This window comes from Cupressus sempervirens, chromosome 4 (genome assembly GCF_028749045.1).
Source record: "Cupressus sempervirens isolate cs-2001-9-10 chromosome 4, ASM2874904v1, whole genome shotgun sequence".
NCBI classification, from domain to species: Eukaryota; Viridiplantae; Streptophyta; class Pinopsida; order Cupressales; family Cupressaceae; genus Cupressus; species Cupressus sempervirens.
The window spans coordinates 820,173,980-820,196,254 of NC_143121.1; the positions used below are offsets into that span (position 1 = coordinate 820,173,980).

Sequence of the window (22,275 nt, forward strand, 5' to 3'; positions counted from 1 at the left end):
AATGACCTATGGGTCTTCATTGTTGGGTTGTAAGTTCCTAGTTGATTCTTAAAATTGGTAAGATTGAGCATTTTTCTTGCACTAAAGGTTTTTTTATTTTTTGTCTTTTCTTCTTTGGATGACAATAATTTGATCTCAAGGAATTTATGAGTTGTAGGAGAGAATGCTCTCTTCCAAGCCTTGAACTTATTCTCTCACCCTTATTACCAAACCTCATAAGGTAGTTTAGTGTGGGTGCAACTTTTGAATCCCCCTCAATTGTGGGAGACCATTTGTTATGTTCAATTATTAAAATTCTATTAGATGGTTTTATAATTAATTAATGTCAAATTTGAGTTAGGAGAGAAAATTAAACAATTAAAAAATATTACTCGAACTCAAATAGTACTACACACTCAAGTTAGAGAAAGAATCAAAGTATAATAAAAATATATATAATACAAGACAAGGACATTATACCTCCATTGGATCATTATAATGAAATCCAATGGTTGAAGTATTGGGATGCATATGCTCTTTACTTTGATGTCACTAAATCTTAAATCATCTAAGTATGATGAGTGATGGATCCCCATGTAGTTTTGATAAGCTTTCTTAAATCTAGGACTAGAGGATAAAATCAATGACTAGGATTGGTTTGCGAGTATGTGCATTATAGTCTATTGACAAGTGGTAGAAGGAGGTGAGAGATTCTCGATCAGTGAATGATATTTCCTTATGAATTTGAGATGACACAGAGATATATGATATTAAAGATTTTAAAATAGTTACAATGACAGAAAATTTGAATGAATTCATGCACAAACTATTTGCAATTTTGTAGCTTTTGTACTTACCTCAAGGAAATATATGTGGATGCATATTATAAAGAAGGAAATGCTCCAAACATTCAACATTCATTCCAAGCCTATCTAAATCGTACATAGTACATACTCCACTTGTGTAGCCCTACATTATTGTTTTATCAATGGCTTCTCTTATACTACTCTTACAAAAATAGAGGTTGTGTAGTTTTGGATCTCTTGTAATCATTGATTTATCTTGATCCTTGTTCCTTTGGTGCACCCAATATTGATATGGGTTTAGTTTGTACAAATCTAGTTCTATTTTGAATACAATATACATCATTTATATTTTCAACAATTTCACATTTGTCTTCTCTCTTCACTTCTACATTTCTATATTAAAAAGAGAGGGCATGTCCATTTAACCATTATGATTTTTTATATATAACAACTATTTCAAGCCAATATGCTTCTCCTCAACAAATAAAACTCTCTTAGAATAAAACATCATACAAAATACTTATTCATGATATACAATTCCTCTCAATTGAGAATTAGAAAAAAGTGCCACACCAAATGAATGCCATGAGTTACAAAACATTAAAGAAACTTTACATATAGGAAAGGACGTTGACGAGATGGTTGTATGTCCACCTATAAGTTCAACCCACATTGACAAGTACAATATTGAGGGTTTGTTTAACATGTCATTTACCACTTTCTTCCCAAATAGAAATGCACTAGCCCTCCAATCTCAATCTAGAGGTGTACAACTCCATGAATATGCATCACATCTTATGCATCTCCATGATACCAAATTTGGTTAACATCTACGATTTAGATACTTTCTTTTGAACCTTATGGTGAGTCATCATAGCTATTCACTTGCATCCACTTTTATTAAATGAAAAGTTGAAGGAAATATACTAACCACTATTGAAGAAATACACTCTCACTTAACTCACCTCTGAGAAAATAAACTAGTTGAAGATGTCAAACATAAAATACAATATTCTACTATTGTAATTTAAGGTCACGCTTAAAGGTTTCTACTATAGACATATTATAATTCTACAATTCAATATGTTCATAAGATGACACTTCTATATGATTTCTGGTTTCTACTATAGACATATTATAATTCTACAATTCAATATGTTCATAAGATGACACTTCTATATGATTTCTTACATTACATAAATCTTTAGCTCTACTTCCAAATCAAAAACCTATCAGCTACACCTTGCACCTTTTTTTGGTGCAAGCGCTAGTTATAAAATATTCTTAAAAGCAAAAGGAAACTTAACTTTCAAGCCACAAGGGGAACAAAAGTACCAAACAAAATGTGCTAAAAGAAGGTTGAAGATTGAAAATAGAGAAAAACAAGAAAATCCACATGACAAAGGCAAGGACACCCTTGTTGGGTTATGGGTCACGGTGTCACCCCATTAACATGATTCTCGCACTCCAAGTCAAACTTTCCAATGGGGAGAAAGTTGTCATCTAAATTTTAAGGAAAAAAAAAATTATAGCAATAAAAAAAGCTAATTCTGGTTGAAGACTTGTCTAAAATCGTTCTCTACATAACTAATGCGTCCCTGACATCATTGATTATTCTGCAGTTTCTGCAGACTCTCCGCTCTAAACGGAACACAGGCGAGAAGAAATTATATTCTTGTCAATTTATTTTACCGGGGGAAACCCAAACGTTAACAACCCAATAAAAATATTCTCCAAAATTAAAAAGTTACACGGCAGGCTATAGAATGAATGTCTATAAATAGAGCCTAACGCTGAACGAGTATGTCTAATTTCTCTCTTAGATCTGAGGGAGAAACGGCAGCTTGGTTAGACTTAGTGGAGGCGCTTGGATCAGAAGCGATCCTACATTCTTATTTACAGGTTTAAATTTAAATGTTTGGATTGAAGCCCTGGTTTAAATTTGCAGGGTTTCATTAGAATTTATTTTCTCGAGAGGGTTTTGACTCGTGAAAAGAAAGAATCACAAATTGTGTTGTGATGGGCGCTGTTTACTTGTTAGGGTTTTGAGTCTTGAAGAGAAGAAGCACGACTTATGTGATCATGACTGTAGATTGTATTTTTATGCCGGTCATGGCCGATCAGGTAGCAGGACAACCGTATTATGTTCCGCCATTGATAAGCAATTCCATGCCGGCAGTTAACGTGGCTTCTTATTCAGAATATCATCCTCAGGTAAAATTTTTAACACTTCTTACGGATTCTTAATCGAATTGGGGTTTTTAATGTGGATTAGGTTCACCTTAGGGTTTCGATGTTCTAGGATTTTTTTTTTTTAATGAGAATTGTTAGGCAGCGAATTAAACATAATGGAAATATTACGAGATATTTCTTGGGAAATACCTTTAAAATTATAAACATATCAGCGTTTTCCCCCTCCATGATTAAGTGGACTATTGTGAATCGCTGATTAGCTAATTGAAGTTACATTTCTTCAAAAATATACTCAGGAGACGATCTAGAAAACTTAATATAACAACGTTTTTTAGTTTGATTGTGGACGATGTAAGTAAAAGGTTCACTTATGTGATTTTTTTGATGCTATTTCTGTTTAATATTCTACACTATTAATCAATTGCTTAATCTTCTGTGCTTGAAACCTACTATTCTGTGGTTGGGAGTTTTAGATCGTAATGCGATTTTCAGTTTGTGCTTTCTGTTTGTAATTTCATTTATCTGAGCAGCCTCGAACTTTGCTTGTCAGGGTAGGACTTGTGTGTCAGTGTCAATGTGTTTAAAAATCAGTATGGGTAGCTTCCTTAACTAAATTTTTTAAAAAAAGATAGATAATAGTTGTGGGGCTTAATGATATAGGTACTGTGCCCAATATCCAAAAGACTTTAAGAGACAGTAATCTATTATTTGCATGTACACAGAAATGAAATCATTGAGATTCTGTTTCTTCTCACGTCCTCCTTGTACAGATTCCATGCCTTAGTCATCTTATTTTTTTCAAGCAGCATTTAGGTCAATGAGGCTTAACATCACCATGAATAGAGGCATTGTTAGGATAATATTGTTATGATAATATCGATGTTCTCACACACCTCCTCCTGGTAGTCTTGATTAACTATACACTGTGCCATACACATTGCCTCTAGAGTATCTCCTAGGACTTGCATGGTAAATGAAATTTAAAAAAAAAAAAAAACCCTCATAATCGTGCTTGCCATTCTAGAAATGAAATTCAAAAACCTTAATACATATTTGGAAGTCTCCTTTGATTTCAATGTTGTTCAAATTTCTTGCATTACATAGTTTCAGACCACGAAAAAGTATCTCCATTTCTGTTTCACTATTGGTAGTAATACCAATATTTTTTGATAGAGCCCAATCACATTTTCTATTATAATCTCTGATGATACATGCATCCCTTCCTTCCGTGGGTTACCCTTTAGCAGCTCCATCAAAATTAAGCTTCCATCTGTTGGATTTTGGTGCTGTTCTCCTTACATTCTCCCTCTTTTGTTTCTTATTGTTTGCTATAATTCTCTGGCATTTGAATTCTTTCCATTTATTTATTCATCCCATTGTGGAGACATTGTATTAACTATCAGGTTTTAATCTGCATTTTGCATTGGCCACGCTTGATTAGTCCAATAATCTCTTCTGCTCTTTTCTGTGTCTCCTTAAAATTCGTTATTCCTTTCTGTTTAGATCTACCAAACCAATATTGAAGGTGTAATAGTCCGTAAATTTGACCACTATGATTTACTTTTAACCCTTGACCAATTTGTAATTACTTCCCCAATATCCTTCTGACAAAGCCTGGACCATCCAAAAGCAGCTGTGAATCCAGTTCCAAGACATTATTGCGAAGGGACAAATTAAAAGGAGATGATTGATGGTTTCTTTGATACATTTGCAAAGAGGGCATCTTGATGGTCACCTTTTTCACATAGGGGATCAGCAGTTAATGTTCATTTATTCAAACCATTTAAAAAATACACCTGCTTTAGGAAGAACTGAGGTGTGCTAGCACAAAACAGACAATCAATTCTGGTTTGTTTGTATTGCATTTTGTCTCAAGTATCCCATCTTTACAAAGTATTCCTAGACTTAGCTCCACACCAAATAATTTTTTCATTTTGATAATTATTATTATTTTCCTCTGGATAATTCTGTTTGTAATGTTCCTTGGAGATGTACATGAATTGGCAGAAGATTGTTGTTTGCCTAGTTAGGAGAGCGACCCATTGCGTCTTGGACCAATTTTACATACTACACTACCTGTAAACCAAGTGCTGTTTTGGTATCCTCTATGAACTTTGCATTTCTATCTATATCCGTTAGAGGCATGTGGCTGATATTGGATTCCACTCAAATGTCAGCATTGCTGATTTTCCATGTTTAATGTTCTGTAAGCAGCTCTGTTTGCCAAAAGGACTTTCAACTGGTGAGCCTTATTCTGTATTGCTAATAGTAATATGCGACTAGGTTCATGGCAATGCACATATTTTATGTAAAAGATTCTGCACCGAAGTTTGTGTGGCTTCTTATACATTTTTGCATCAGAGCTTTGCCCACAATGCCAGATCTTGAGACTTCATTCTTCTTATATCATCACCTCCAACCACCCTTGGAAGATGAACCTTTCCTCAATGAATGGATTTTTCTTTGCTTTTTTTGAGCCTTCCCAAAGGAATTTTTTGAGGAGAGTTGGAACCACCAAGAGGGGTGACTTGATTTTAATAAGCCATCTAACCAGAGTTAACCATTAACTCTTCCATGCTATCATCTTGTTTCTGCAACCATCCACTCTCTTCTCCAAATGATTTGAAGGACATGTTTCGACAAAAATTGGAGCCTCTAAATGTTTGGTTGGTAAAGATGAAATGGGAAAGCCTTAGTATCCTTTTTTTGGTGGCCTTTATGTATTTCAAAAATCTCTGATTTATCTTTGTTCATACTTTGCCCTGATAAATTAGTGTATCTTTCCAAAGCCTCTTCAATAATTTTAATTTTTTGCTTCTCACACGTTTGCCTTTCCAAAGAGAGACATATCATCTACAAACTGTACATGAGTGATAAGTTCCAACCCATCAACTGCCTTAATACCTCTCCGCATCCCGCAATCTCTTCTATTTTTAAAAGCTCTGCCATTGGTTCTGCCATTATCACTAATAGAAATGGAGAAATGAGGTCTCCTGTCTGATTCAGCTTGGTGCTACAAAGAATCTACATAGGGAACCTTTTGCTAGTATGGAATTTTTGACCAAGGAAATACAATAGAAATGGAGAAATTAGGTCTTAGTGTACCTTTCTAAAGTGTCCTCGCATGTTTGCCTTTCCAAAGAGAGACACATCATCTGCAAACTTTGCATGAGTGATAAGTTCCAACCTGTCAACTGCCTTTATAACTCTCCACATCTCACAATCTCTTATATTTTTAAATGCTCTGTACATTGGTTCTGCTATTATCACTATTAGAAATGGAAAAATGAGGTCTCCCTGTCTGATTCAGCTTGATGCTTCAAAGAATCTACATAGGGAACCGTTTTTTAGTATTGAATCTTTGACTGAGGAAAACAAATACTGGATCATTTCTAGCGAATGATTGTTGAAGCAAAATTTCTTCATCATTGCCAATAAGAATTCCCATACAATCATTCCTTCCAGTCTTTCTGATATCATGGTATTCACAGTATTACTTAATGCAATAACGCTGCCAATGATTTCCCTGCCAGGCATAAATCCTTTCTGCTTGTCTGATATGATGAAACTGACTATTGTTTACAAGGACCTTTGTTATTATTTTATAAACTTCATTGCACGACAATATAGGTCTGTTGTCAATAAAAGTTTTTCATCAATCCAGCACATACTTTCTAACTTGAATGCTGTCTTGATAGGTTGTTACTTTGCTTTTATTTTCCAGGCTAAAGGGTAAATGATCAGGAGACCAAAATAGGAGGAATTAATGCTTCAGTTTGAAAATTGCCATTCAACCTAATGGGATATATCAAAAACTTGTCTAGCCTTTCCAGAATGTTTGTTTGTTGGTCCATGTGTATGTCCCATTTGATGTTACCCAGTCAACTAATCAGGTTTCTTCAACAAAATCTCTGAAATTTTGTATATTTTTGTTTAACATTTTTGATTCTCCCCTTTTCTGTTCAAGATCTAACATTGCATTAAAGTCACCTTCTAATATCAGGGGGTAAATGATCAGGAGACCAAAATAGGAGGAATTAATGCTTCAGTTTGAAAATTGCCATTCAACCAAATGGGGTATATCAAAAACTTGTCTAACCTTTCCACAATGTTCGTGAATCCTCATTTTGTTGGTCCATGTGTATGTCCCATTTGATGTTACCCAGTCAACTGATCAGGTTTCTTCAACAAAATCTCTGAAATCTTGTATATATCTGTTAAACTTTTTTGATTCTCCCATTTTTTCTTCAAGATCTAACATTGCATTAAAGTCACCCTCCAATATCAGGGGGTAAATGATCAGGAGACCAAAATAGGAGGAATTAATGCTTCAGTTTGAAATTACCATTCAACCAAATGGGACATATCAAAAACTTGTCTCGCCTTTCCACAATGTTCGTGAATCCTCCTTTTCTTGCTGATCCATGTGTATGTCCCATTTGATGTTACCCAGTCAACTAATCAGGTTTCTCCAACAAAAATCTGAAATTTTGTATATTTCTGTTTAACTTTTTTGATTCTCCCTTTTTTTCTTCAAGATCTAACATTGCATTAAAGTCACCTTCCAATATCAGGGGAAGATCCCTTAATTCATCCATTTCATTTTTTATGGACTTCCAAGTGGAAAATTCTTCCTCTTTTTAAGTAGGCCCAAAATTGAACAGAATGAAATGAATATTTGACTTGATATTGTATACCTGACAGACCATCCATTAGGTATCAAATAACTTAATTGCCATGGATTCCTCCTGTTACAGAATTCCCAATCCTACCATGGTGCCACATGTGTTATGAAACAGACAAGTCCATGGCTTACAGTACTTAGCAAATTTTATAGCCTCCTCAATGGTTATTTTGGTTTCTTTTAATAATTCACCTGACAATTTCTGCAAATGACGATTAAGTGTCTTTTGTCAGGGGCATTTAAGCCTCCGACATTCCAAGTGGTGATATTATTTACTTTCTGAGGGAGGCATTTACTCCCTTGGATTCCATCATATATTTCTTAGTGCTTGCATATCCTTTTTACACTGCATTATCCTCTCTTTTTTGTTTTTCAGATTTCGGCCTTTGCTTTTGCCTGTCTTAGTTCTTCCTAGTTCCCTGGCAGCAGATGAAACTAATTTTTAAAATGTCAATGATGAAATGCAAATATTCTTGTTTTGTCTCATGCATTTTAGTTTTTTGTGTTGTTGATCTAAATCAATAATCTTGATTATGATTTTTGGTTCCCTGTTTTCTTCATTAGGCACTTCCATTTTGTATACAAACCTCTCAAATGGCACTTCCAAATCTTAAACATTGTGATCTCTTTTGGGATTCAACTCTAAAGACCTTGAGCCCTTCCCCTGTGTGTTTGTATGCATTTGATTCATATTGTCAAATTTTGTTGGATATACGTTTCTATGATTATTAACTTCTAATGATGAGTAATAATGTTAAGTTCTCCTAATCTCTGATTTTTGAGTTTCAGAAAACAAATTAATTTATGCGTTATAGAATCTTCGTAAGGCCTTGCTGTTATGAGTGGTGCATTTACCTGTCTTTAACAAGTTGGTTTATGTGGCATAAACTATTTGAAAGATATTGCTATTATAAGTGCTGCATTTACCTTTCCTTATTTGTGGTTTAGCATCAGGTGAGTTGCATTGTTTTTATTGAGTTCCTCTAAAGTAAAATGAAATTTGACATGAAGATAAATTCTTTTAATAATTCATTCAATCTTTACAGATATATCTTTAACTTTACGTACAATTTTTACATCTCTAATATCACTAATTTATACGATACAAATATCACTAATTTATATGATACAAAAATCTTTTCCATACAAGCAATTCTTTGATGTGTTTCTTTTTGTATGAGACCTGTGCCACCTTATTGCACCTTGGAAAGGTGACACATTTTCATATGCCATTCCAATAGATTGCGATACCATATAGTATCTATAATATATGTCAGGGAATATCCATTATGTTTGTTTCAGATCGGTAACATATCTCATTCCTGGATTGACCAGATACAAAGCAGTATTATTTCTAAGACAATCTCTACTTGGCCATAACATCTCTGTATTATTTGGAATATTTATTCATTTTTATTGCCTTTTTTCAGTTCACTTATCGGATTGCAAACAGAGGCTCAAGAGTGGTACATGCAGCTAAAGAAGGTTCTATGGAACAGAAAGCTAATATTAACAGAAGACCAGCTGATATAGAATGTTATGGAGATTCATTTGAGGCCAGAAAGAAACAGAAAATGTTAAATGGTCAGGGTCAGTATTCTACCCAACCAATTATTCACACAGCAGGTGTGGGAGATGGTATTACATATGCAAATAGTCACCATGAAAGCAAGTTATCTCAGCAGTAAGTGGCTTTCTCACTTTTATCCTTCTTTTTTCCTGATGCTTTTACATTTTCATTGCATTTATTCTTGGTTATGCATTTGGGATGTTAATGTTTTATCCAAGCATTATTCTTGACATCTGTTAATTTACTTGTCTGTTTTGTTTGTCCCTGAAGTTTTTTTCTGATTTTTCCATTCATATGTAGAATATTTAGTTATTATTATTTTTTTCATTTTTATTCTAGATATCTCAGAGGTGCACAGTGGGTTCCATTCAAACATGATACATCTGGAACAACAGATTTGAACTCCTTTCAGGATTCAAAAAATACATTTCAAAATGCTGGATGTGCCATACGAGAAGCTTATTTTAATGAAGAAGGTAGTAATAGAAAAGACACACAATTGGTGACTTCAAGGGGCTGGATGTATGTTAATGATCGAGGACAGATGTGTGGACCATATATGAAAGAGCAGCTTTATGAAGGCCTTTCAACTAATTATCTTCCAGCAGAACTTCCTGTCTATGTGGTTTTGGATGGAGTACTTGGTGAAAGTGTACAATTGAAGTCCCTATTTCATTCTAATACAGATTTTGAAATTGGAAAAACAATAGGATGGAGCACAGATGCTGTTCAGGGCAGCCATTTTCAAAATTCATCTATGTTGTCAACTGCTTCATGTAGTGAAGCCATAAAGTCCACCAAGTTGGCGGGGAATGTATTGCATGGTAGTCATTTTTCTCAGATGGTTCCATCAGAAATTAAGTCACAGACAGATACAACTTCTTTTGCCTCCCACGAATTGTCAACTGCTTCATGGAGTGAAACTGTAAAGTCTACCAAGTTGGTCAGTGATGAAATGCGGAGTAATCATTTTTGTCAAACTCCTCCCTCGGAAATCAAATTACAGGCAAATACTACTGCTTGTGGTAGTCACAAATCTCATACCAATCCACAGCAAGGTTCTGATGTAGAATCTATTCACAACTTTTCATTGGCAACCCTCATGCAAGACAAGCAGCAGAATATGCAAGATGTAACGAACGAAGAAAAAACTAGTTTTATTGAGGTGCGCAATTAGCTTGTGAATAATTCTTTAAATCCAAGCACATCCTGTTGTGATATAGTGATTTTTATTTCTAGAAAATGATGTTTTTCTTTCTGTAGGTTCATTCTTTTGATGAGCGATGTTGGGAAGTTAAAGACATGGATGGCAAATTGAACGGTCCATTTACTTTTTCAGAACTTTTGAATTGGCACTGCATGGGCTATGTTTCAGGATTATTAGAGGTTGGTTTTGTACTTTGTAAATATTGTATTGCATGCATAATGCTTATTGATGCAAAATTTATAATCAACAAAAAATAAATGTAGTTAAATTGTGACATGAGAATGCAATTTTTCATTACAATCTGATTAAACATAGATACATGGTTTCAAGTAATTTTTCTAACAAAGATTAATTTAGTTAGTAGACCCTAATACCTGTTGGTATGATAAATCATAATTTGAATAGCAAATGCTTTCCATTTATTGGGGGAGCAATTTGGAGTTCTGCTTGATTAGTTCTTGAGATTGTTTCTAAGTTGCCAACTCGGGATCAAAATTGGAAATTGGTATGGCTATACGAGTTGTCGGTATGACAAATTGTATATTTCTTACCTCTACATGCACTTTTCAAATTGGCTTCACAAGTGGTTATTATAGAGTTCTTAATTTCTTAAGAACAATATTATAATTTAGTTACAAAAATTCTAGTTGCCCCCTAGATAAGATGCCCTCTGGATTACAAAATTTTGTAATGGTCTTTGACAATTTAGTGTCATCTCTCTGATTCGATGGTATGTTGCTTACCTCATAAATGTCCTTTTCAAGACAGCATCATTAGCAGTGTATATAGAATTCTAGATTTTGCAGAAGAAGTGTTATTCTCGTTCTATTACCTATTATCCTCTGTGATACGAGTCTTGCTCTATGAGGTACATGCCTTGGAATAGTTGTGACATAGTTGTATGAAGTCATTCTTACAGAATATACTTTAATTTTCTTCTGGGTGTCCAACATCTTTAGCCTAAGTCAGGGTGGCATCTTCTGTGTTCTCCTGATGGATACACTATTTTATTTACACGCTTGCATGTATGTCTCTAAGTTTTCTAGAATGAGACCTCTGTAGTGTTTTTTTAGACTGAGAAATCGAATAGCAATTATGTTGGCTTCACGGTCAGGGAAAAGGGGCATAAGCATTTTTTGATGCCTCGATGCATCAAAAGGCTTCTTTGATTTTGCAATGGCTGTTAATGCCACATTTCATAAGTTACCTGTACAACAATGCCTCTGTTATAATCTTTCACCTATTAAGTTGATTTTTTTTTTCAATGGAAACATCCTTTTAGGTACAACAACACTTCTGTTATAATCTTTCACCTATTAAGTTCATTTTTTTCAATAAAAAAATCCTTTTAGGCCCTAGAGGTAGCTCCTCCGTATATCTCCTATATTGTGGCATATATTTTTCACTACGTTCAAGCGTTACACTTAAATACCATGTCCATTTTAATATCATTTCTTCAGTCCATTGTAATTTTTCTTTTTCAATAATTAATTGAATACTTATTCAGTTAATCATTCTTGTAATTAATCATTTGTCCCAAAAGAAACAACAAACCCATTTTCATTCATTTAAAAAAAAGAGAGTAAAAAGTCTATCCTCTAATGTTCCATCATATCTCCTTTGGATTGTTTTCTATTTTCAACCAATGAAAATAGTTAAATAAATAAAAGTGGATAAATTATCCTCAACCATTTTATAGCCTTTACTACTTCTAGTTAGTGAGGATACATTATCCACATACTCGTCCACTGCCCCTCATAGAATCTGTAAAATTACTGATCAGAAAGCATAACACCAATTTGATGTTGAATAATGGAACCATCCTTCCCTGGAAACAGAGATACACTGAGAACAGCTGCGGAACCCTCCAAACTATTGCAGACAAGAAAAATGTCCCAAAACTGACTACAAAATACTATGTTTAAAGAGTGCGTAGCATTGTCTTTTGGAGAAAAATAGTAAATACCCTGAATGAACATCCCATATGAACTTAGCATATTACAGAAAACAGAATTTTGATTTTTGAGGAGAAAGCTTGACCAAAACCCAACATGAATTTTTGAAGAGAAAACTCGACCAAAACCCAACATGATTTTTGAGGTGAAAATCAATCAAATGAAATAGAAGATGGAAGATATAGATCGAATAAGATGGATCAGAGAATGCAAAACTCCATTTTTGAGGAAAAACGGTAAAAGGCAACTGCTTTGTTTAGGGGAAAAACTTGTGAAAACCCTCCTGATTTTTTTAAAGGGAATTTTATTTAATGAAACCCATAGATAATATTTTAGAAAAAAATTATTAGAACCCTCCTATAATATGAGTTTGATCAGAAGGCATTGTAAATTCTAGATTCAACAAATAAAATAATGACGAACCCAAAAACAAAAGGCCTAAATTTTTTTGGATTAAGGTTTGCATTTGTATATAGAATTTTTATAAAAGCTGTTTGGAAGTGGACAACGCCAAAATAACTGGCTTAAACAAAAAAATACCAAAAGTCTTGAGCCAACTTACTTGTTTATTTATTAGACTCTTGAGAAGAGCAGAAAAAACCGAAATCAGTGTTGGAACCTGATAAAAATGGAAAAATTGCAGATCATATAAGATCTGGTGGGACTGAAAATTGCAGGGACTTGATGAGCTGAAATATGCCATCATGGGTTTGGAGAAAACTATTGGGTGTTGAAGGTAAAACTATCACTGAGGAAGTCAAATTGGGTAGAAGAAAATTGTTGCAGAGAATTGCTGGGTGCCTAGTTAACAACGTGTCAGGGAAAAACAAAAAAACATTGTTGTCTTTGAAATCTGCGTGTGGTGAAAAATACATTGAAATTGAGCAGAAGAAAGGAATATTTGAAGTAGCCGTAGGTGAGAAATAATGGGCCATTGGCGGAGACAAATAAGAAAACACGGACTCCTCCAAAATAGTGGGCTGCAAAGAAAAATACAGAGGGTACGGCTAAAAATAACGCTGCCTCTGATCAAAGTTTAAGCTTTAAAAACTCTGGAAATTCTAAAAATGTTTCACAAAAAAATTGTTGAAGAAATTTTTATAATTTGAATTTTTTTACAAAATTAAAAGCTTCCAAAATCTTGAGCTCCACCCTAAGGAAATTAGGCTTACCCACTTTGATACCTAGAAATTGTAAACACCGGAATGAACGGAATAAATGGATTGATTGTTTTATTAACAATGAACTCTTAAATAGAGTTGTTTATAGATGCTAATTATAGTGTAGTCTAAAAGTAGACTTAACTGAAAAAACTAAAAAAAAGCCTAAAGGACCATTAACTAAGGTTCTAGAAGAATGGGCTAAATATAGCAAGAACCGAAGATACTAACAATAATGTAATAGTTTTAACAATTAACTTCTATGTATTCTTTTCTTCTTTTTTTCAGAATTCTCATAGCTGATGTGGCTTATGTATTGCTTCGTTCTGAATAGGCAAGAGTATAGAGCCCTCTGTGTATATTTTGGCATCAATCAATTTGGATGATGAATGTATAATTTGCGCCCCTTAAAGAAAAAATTACTGACATGTCCTCCCCCACACCCAAACTGTGGAGTACCCAATTATCCTCACCTCAGCCATGCACATACAGGAGATTCCCAGGAGTCCCTAGAGTGTCTTGTAGATGTCCCCTGTTGCCGACTGACATCAAAGTCATATAAAATGTTATTTTATTTTATTTTTAACCTTTGGTTTTTATAATAGGTTCTATAGGTCCTCAGATTGATGAGGATGAGATTGTAGGAGGTGTGTTTGGTGTTCCTTTGGCGAATCTTGACTGCGAGGAGTCTAGTAGTTTTAATGACAAGGACTTTGGCTTGGGGGATGATTAGAGGCATCCCTTTAGTACATTTTGACATGATTTTGTACTCGTTTTGTATCGATCATGATTCATATGATGCCACTCATTCTAATCATATTTATGATATTTGATAAAGTGATCCAATATAAATCAGAATGCTATGTTTGCTGATAATTCAAATTTTGACTTTGAATATTTCGATTTTGTATGTAGTATGTTACTATGTTGAATTTCCAATGGTTTTGTTTCATGTTGCAGCTTTGCTTTGTTCAAGTATTTCAATTTGGTATGTTATACTGAAACATCATTTCATAACTAGAATTTCAACTTCTACATGTTAAGTATGCCCCCTGCTGCTGCTGTCCCAAAATTGAAGCCCTTCGATGCCCCATCCCTGAAACTAATCCCGATGTCCTCAAGTTAGGGTGTTACATTGGGAAAAATACTAGTGCATGGGTACTTGTATCTATACCCTTGGGAGACATACCAGTTGCTGGTACACGTACCCAACTATTGGGTACTTAGTGGAGCATTGTAGCAAAGGACCTTGATTAAAATTTCTGATTTTTGTTTCAGTTTTTTAGTTCGCGTATCAGCTTGCTGTTTAAATGGCTTATTTCAACATCTAATCACTAATCATTTCGAAACTCACAATGATTATGTGACCTTTCAATTTATGTACCCGAATCCATACCCATCTCCATAGTACCCAAGTACCCCTGTCTCCGTGCAACCTTGGTAATTAATGAGTTGTGCAGAAATCTATACCTTGATGTTGAAATCAATAGTCATAGCCTATAGGTCTTATTGGATATTTAATTTCCACAAAGCAGTCATCAGTTAAAAACTGCTAGAGCATAAAGCTTATTTGACTATTTGTTCCCGACGCTCTTACCAGTAGATCTCCCACCTATGAGTTTGAAAGGTGGTTCACTATGGATTGCAAAGTGTGTCTACCAAGACAAATGCGTCTGTTTCTTTCTTTGTTTTATGTGGACTACAAATCACGCATTGAAAAGTTATTTTGCAAGCTTGATATAAGAATTTCTGTAGATGCTTATTTATTGTTTGACATGTTATCTTATATCAGTTTATACTTTCTGGGCAATAGAATCAGTGTGGAATGAGTTTGATTTAATTGCTGGTTGATACTTATTATCAATTTGAAAATCTTGCATGCAAAAGTTTTACATCTTGAAAGTGAAAAAATACTATAGACTGTAGAGCAATGTTGTAGAAAACTTTAATTCTGTAGTTATACTTTTGTAGACAATAGTGAAAGTAGTAACATTATATAAGATGTTTTGGGACTATAAAATTGCTTACCTTATCATATCATGGATGCTAATGACAGGTTCATCATACTAGCAAGAAGTTTGGCCCAAGCAATCTTGAGCATCTTCTTGTGACTCAGAATGCCGTAGTGAACTCTTCTGGGCCAAATAATGCAAGTAATAATTGTGATTCCATAAAGAAGGTTCTAGATGAGATTGTTGTGAATGTTTGCTCAGAGTTGCATACTCGTACCATGAAGAAGGCCCGTACATTTGTTTTAGATGAACCAATCAGTGGCTGTGTGGAAGGTTTTTTGAATTCCAAGAAGGACTTGCACCGGGAGAAACTTAAAAAAGATAGTCAAAGACAAGCTATTAGGGAACAGTCTGCAGAGAAGCAGTCAATGGTTTGTTGAAATCTAGTTCAGTATAGTCATTATTTGTTTTAGTTTTTCACTGTAAGATAGTGATATGCTGTTTCCATGTCCCTACCATCTTGAATTACATACCTAAAGTCTTTTTTTACCATGGAGTCTAATTTTGAGGTTTATAGGTTGGCACTGGGGATTTGTCTGTTCTGCTTCCTTTTGAGCAAATTGCCAGTGCAGACCTATTTAAAAGGAGCTGTGGTAGACATGAAAGTAGTACGGAAACTTCTCAAATGATCAGGACATCTGGGGAGGTAATTAATGCTAAGGAACTGCGTTCAACAACACACAAGCATTTACATTCAGCTTGTATGGAAGTTCTATGGCGGGAGCTCTTTACTGAGCCTTTGAAAGACTATATTGGGAGGTGGACTAGGACAAAGAGGTCATCAGGTTCTTCACAATTAACAAATATTTCTGCTGGTCGTGTGTCTCTACCTGCTCATCGGGTAGATATACTGAACTTAAGTTTTGATGACTTCTCAATACTTTGTAGTGTAATTTACTAATTTGTCTATGTTCAGGTTTATGTCCAGTTTTTAAAATTTATTCATCTTTTTAACAGGCTGAATCACATCAATTTTGTGACTTGACCGACTACCCCCCTGGGTTTGGGCCCTGTTCTTCAAACTATAGGCGCGATTTGAGACAAAATTATAGTCCAGATAGCATGAGAGGAGGTCATGATGATTCACTTTTGCCTAAGTCAGACTACCCCCCTGGGTTTGGGCCGTCTTCGGATTGTAAACGTGATGTGATAGAAAATTATAGTCCAGATTCGAGGGTAGGTCATGATGATTCACTTTTGCCTTTCCAAAAGCACAGTTCTCACATCTCTGAGAAGGGGAATGGGCAGACTAACTTGGGCTTACACAAAATTCTGTGTAAAGAAGTACAGAAGACTGTCAAAAAAGAAATGCATACTGTAGCACTGAAATCAATTTCAAGTCATCTTGGAGATGTTGTAGCGACTGAGCTGAAAAAATGGGTCGTTTCTCACAAGAAAAGTGAAGAGATTAAGGTACCGAATATCATCTTTTGCCAGCTGTTCTAGAAAACTACAAGTTATTCGTTTCTCCCTGTTGGAAAAGTAGTTTCTTGCTAGGATATAATAATTAGTTATTATTTTGGGATGAGTTCAAACAGGATTGGTGTTTACGTGAAATATTTCATTATGTGACTGCATAAAATCCAAAGCACTGCTGACATATAAGACAAAGTAATAAAACTATACAATTTAAAATATAGCCACCAGAATGACAGAGAGAAATAATGGATATCAACAGAGAACAAAACAATTATATTTATTTTTACACTTTATCAACAATAAGAAATAAAAACTTTATTATTTGAAGATTTATTATTTATTTTTTAAATTTAGGCACATTAAAATTTTAAGATGTAAATCAATACCTACAAATGAAAGTATTAGAAATAAGTATATAATATTTACAACACAATCATTTTAAATTAAAAGTGAAGGAAACATTTATTGAAATAATGCATGGTGTCTTTGCCAAAAATAAAATTGAAGTTCAGATATAAAAGTAAAATACAGATACCTCTTAAAGTAAAAGTACAAAAAAAACTTAAAAACCTAAAACAATTTGTCAATCAATGTATTCGGTACATAAAGTAAGTTTGAAAAAAAAGAAGAAGTAATTCTGAAGTAAAACAAATTGCCTGAATGTTCGAATCTGATATTTCCCAGTGTTTATGACAAATGTATTTAAGATGTGTATCTTAGTTTATATTTCCAAATGTTGATACCAGGTTGGCAATGGCTCGAAACATGTAGAGAAGGTTGACAATGGCTTGAAAGCTTCTGAAGTTTGCATATTGTCTTCCAAAGAGTCTAACGCATCTGTTACAGCAGCTGATTTGGGAACAGGCAGAACTTGCACAGTTGAACCTGCTATATGCAGTCTCACGGATGCAGTAGGAAATTCAAAGACACGTGGTACTTGTAAGCAGGATATAGATAACACTTATCACTGTAGACTGGAGGGAAGTTCAAAACATTCAAAGGGAACAAATATTTGCAAGCCCACTTCTGAAAGATCTCATTTATGGGAAAACAAAAATTATGAGGAGCCACCTCCACCTGGACTTGAAGAGGTGCTGAAGCCAGTTGAGTATCGTCATAGAGATGGATGTCACCAGGTAAAGCCATCTAGAGACTTGTCGAAAATGGACGAGTATGTTGCTCGGACACTTTTCCGACAGGAGTTGCATAAGGCTGTGGTCAAAGCATCCCGCGCAGCTATTCTTGATGATGCTATCCATGAATATTTAGGAGCGTGGCTTGCACCCAATAAACAAAATTCTGTTCAGCTGCTGAATGCCACATCTGGTATTGAGATTGGCAGGGTTTCTCAGGTAGTAGTTTATTGTTTATCCTAACTAGTTTCCCACTAATTTGGAATTGCAAGGTTTGCTTTGCTTTTATTTAAAACAATATGTTTCTGTGGTTCCTCTTCTTTTTAATTGATAAAAGGCTTGAAGTCATTTATCTCTTAGTTTAATGAGACTTCTATTCAGGAATCAGGATTAACAGGACTTTTGTTGAGGAACTTATAGGTTCAGTTTAGTTATTCTTGCATGCTTATGGATTTAGTTTTACTTATACTTGCATGCTTTTGTAGGAATCAAGCAGTCAAGATTCAAGCTCTATTATCAAGATGGAACAAGCACATGCTTGTTTGAAGAAAGATACAATGTTGTATCAAGAAAAATCAGAGAAATGCCTGCAGTCAAGAATTCCATCTAAATGTCATGCAGTAGTTAGTACGAAATCAATTATAGTAAGTGATAAAACAACTCAAAAGCGATCATGGGGTGTATCAGTCGACAGGAAGTCTTCTCTGGTTAAAAAGAGAAGTGCACTATTAAATCAGTGCCCAGTGAAACCGAAAAAGCAAGACAAATTAAAACCATCTATGCATCATTTGCAGGCCAGTGTCTCTACAAATTTGAGTTGTACTGGAAGCTCTGTGGGCTGCAGCTCTTCAGATGGTTTTACACAAAAAGTGCACAGTGTTAATATTGAGGAACAGATAAAGGATGCCAAAAAATCTGTGCATTGTAGGGATAATGTGAAATGTTCTGTTGAGAAACCACTTAAAAAGGTTTTGAATCCTCACAAGTCTCGCACTGTTTCTATGGATCTCTTATTATCCAAGGCACAATATGGCTCTCTGGAAAATTTGGGAGGTGATGGTATAAATGGTAGTGGAAATATTTCCTGTTGCAGTCCTGGTGTAACGTATTCTAATAAGGCTAAGACACAGGATGTAGCCACTGGAAGTTCATCTTTACAAGGCAAGTGTACATTATTGGATAAATCAATTTGTATGGCATTTCATGTTCTTTTGTTGGCTGACCCATAGACGAATTGTAATCTTCATTTGATTTCATTTTCTGTGCAGTGCCTAGCTTTAAAAGAAGAAGTTTGAAAAAGAAATATGTAGCAGAATTGGCAGAGAAATCTATTAACTGCGATGACAATTGGAATGTACCCTTCCTGGCTGGTATAAGTGAGGATTTGCCTAAGCAGTTGAGAAAAAGGAAAGAGAAATCTGAATCTCTGAAGGCCTTTGTGAAGTATAATAATCCTTTGTCAGATGGTTGTGCCCGTTCTTCTATCAGTGGCTGGGCATGGCACAAATGGTCACACAATGCTTCTCCTGCAGAGAGAGCGCTGGTGAGAGGTTTTCGAGCTCTTGCTATTGATCAGACTGGTGGTTCACGAGACAAGCCTTCAAAATTGGTAAATAAGAGTCAGTCAGCCCGTACAAATCGAGCAAAGCTTCGGAATCTAGCTGCTGCTGCAGAGGGTGCTGAGCTACTCAAAATCACCCAATTGAAGGTTTAAGAAATAATGAATTCATCTTCAGTTTATATAGTTCTCACTCTCAGTTTTAATCAATCCATTAATTATATCTGTCCTACTTTGTTCTCTAGGCTCGAAAAAAACGGCTGAAGTTTCAGCAAAGCAAGATACATGACTGGGGCTTGGTTGCTTTGGAGCCTATTGAGGCAGATGACTTTGTGATAGAATATGTTGGGGAGCTGATTCGACCTAAGGTTAAATACTTGACTCATGTTTGTTAGATTAAACAGGGATAATTATGCTCTGAGGTGCCTTATTTGTGTGGGTAATGGTGTCCTTTCCTTTTTCAGATATGCCTGGGCTGTGAAACAATAATAGGGTTTTCAAATGCTTTATTTTTTGGAGATGATTCGGATGATTGTATTTTTTGCCTTAATCTTATAGGTATCTGATATTCGAGAGAAAAACTATGAGAAAATGGGTATTGGCAGTAGCTACCTGTTCCGAATAGATAATGAGTATGTGGTGAGTTATCTTTCCTGCATTTGAAAGGTTCTCTGCATGTTTAATATGTATTCTTTATAGATTTTATATTTTATATCTTGTGGATGTTGTTACTGCACCCAATATTGGAAGAATTGTTAGATGCTATTTCCGTGTGTTTATGAAATCTATCATGATGATTTGTAATAAATACATTCATATGTAGTTGCCTGGTAACCTTGCATATATCTTATAGCCGAATGACAAACTATATTGGAAATAATGTAAATGTATGCCATTTGCATGCCGACTCTATTTTGGCAGCTGTGCTATGTGCCTGTATGATTGTTTTGATCTATTCTGTAGTCAGTGGCATGCACCAAATGATAATCTTTTCTTTATATCAGACATTATTAAGCATCGCACATGAGGTGATATGTAGTGACATCATTATATGAAATAAGATTGCTCCTTTTTAAATATCTGCATTTCAAAAGACTTCATCAAGTTATAATTCAAACGAAGTAGCAAACCTTGTCTTTGTGTACCTTCTTTTTGTTGATGTTAATCTTCTATTTACTGGCATTCTTCTTTTAAATTAATCTTGGTTTATCTTTTAAATCAATTTAGCTTTATTGCATCTGGTTAGATTTACTGAAGTCTGCTTTCTCAGCTTAGTTATCCAAAATTTGTTGTATATGGTATGTGTGCTTCTGTTTTCAGACAAAATAATATATGAAGATTAGCTCCAGTATGGTTTGGAAATTTTTAATCTTAAAGGATGTATTTGGTATTTAAAACTACCTGTAGCACAAGTACATGACTTAAGCAATAGTGACTAGAATATATGCAAATCATTTTCGTGGATTAAATCAAATAAGATATTATTAATTCTAGTTTGCAACAAAAGTTGATAAGATATGGAATGACGACACTTCAAGAGCAAATATGTCTGGTCAAAATAATTTGGTACAATGACACTTGAAGTTAAGTTGAATGATTTGTTCAAGGAAATTTTAACATAATATTCATATGCAATGTTATGCTATGCATTGTAGTGGTTGCTAACTATGATTGTCCAGATGATCTGGTTGTAGTCAAAACTTTGTTTTCTGAACTTTTGGCTGATGATACGAGCTCCAAATGACAGGTTGATGCAACTAAACGTGGTGGGTTAGCAAGATTTATAAATCATTCATGTGAGGTAAGAAGTACAAGTTGGTACTGAGTTGGTTTTCCTTTTTCTTGAATTTATGTATGGTTGACTAGACTTGTTGGTTTCTTTATGTACTTTCATCTTGTTTATCAATATTATAGATCCGTCTTAACTATATGGGCAATTTACTATTGAAATTTTGTTGTTTCAGCCAAACTGCTACACAAAAATTATAACTGTGGAGGGCCATAAGAAAATATTCATATATGCAAAGAGGCTTATAACTGCAGGCGAAGAGCTAACATATAATTATAAATTTCCACTCGAAGAAAAGAAGATTCCTTGCAATTGTGGCTCAAAAAGGTGAATCAAGTTTTCTCAGAGGAGCTATCATATAATTTATCATTTTATATGTATTGAATCTTGATGTCTTAAAGAGTATTTGTCTATTGGCTTTTCAGTTGGATTTGAAAATGACATTTATTTTAGTTCTCCTTATACAAACATTAGCCAAATTATCTGTGGTTCACGTACAGGTCAATTATATAATAGATTTAAACAGCATGGGCATTTCTCTCATGCAATTTCCTTGGAAATGGTAAAGGGTTCCTGTGGTTTAAATATTTGATAGGGTATTAATATTCAGCCAAGTGATTTCTATTTCATGGTTATGTTGGCCAAATTCCTACTTCCAGCAGCAAGCTGGAAAATTAAAGCAGGCAATAAAGATTCATGGTTTCTTGTTCTGAGATTTTTTCTGCTATTGAGGTTACTCGTTTTAACTACTTGGTATTATAATTGAACTGTCAAATCCAAAATTGAAATCACTCTATAGTTCTTAGTTAC

The 22,275-nt window shown here is 34.6% G+C and overlaps 1 protein-coding gene across 1 annotated transcript in view; it reads left to right on the plus strand.

Annotated features, from left to right (window-relative positions):
• The first annotated feature begins 2,552 nt into the window (after positions 1 to 2,552).
• The window catches only part of LOC149563902 (histone-lysine N-methyltransferase ATXR7-like), a 77,322-nt gene continuing 57,599 nt past the window's right edge, over positions 2,553 to 22,275 (plus strand). The window contains exons 1-15 of the mRNA XM_089827017.1: positions 2,553 to 2,687; positions 2,827 to 2,999; positions 9,093 to 9,346; positions 9,572 to 10,397; positions 10,496 to 10,618; positions 15,611 to 15,937; positions 16,084 to 16,407; positions 16,524 to 16,979; positions 17,732 to 18,337; positions 18,604 to 19,279; positions 19,387 to 19,826; positions 19,922 to 20,044; positions 20,235 to 20,315; positions 21,424 to 21,477; positions 21,641 to 21,792. Coding sequence (XP_089683143.1) covers positions 2,868 to 2,999; positions 9,093 to 9,346; positions 9,572 to 10,397; positions 10,496 to 10,618; positions 15,611 to 15,937; positions 16,084 to 16,407; positions 16,524 to 16,979; positions 17,732 to 18,337; positions 18,604 to 19,279; positions 19,387 to 19,826; positions 19,922 to 20,044; positions 20,235 to 20,315; positions 21,424 to 21,477; positions 21,641 to 21,792 — 4,574 coding nt within the window. The 5' untranslated portion in view covers positions 2,553 to 2,687; positions 2,827 to 2,867. The remainder of the gene's footprint in view (positions 2,688 to 2,826; positions 3,000 to 9,092; positions 9,347 to 9,571; positions 10,398 to 10,495; positions 10,619 to 15,610; positions 15,938 to 16,083; positions 16,408 to 16,523; positions 16,980 to 17,731; positions 18,338 to 18,603; positions 19,280 to 19,386; positions 19,827 to 19,921; positions 20,045 to 20,234; positions 20,316 to 21,423; positions 21,478 to 21,640; positions 21,793 to 22,275) is intronic.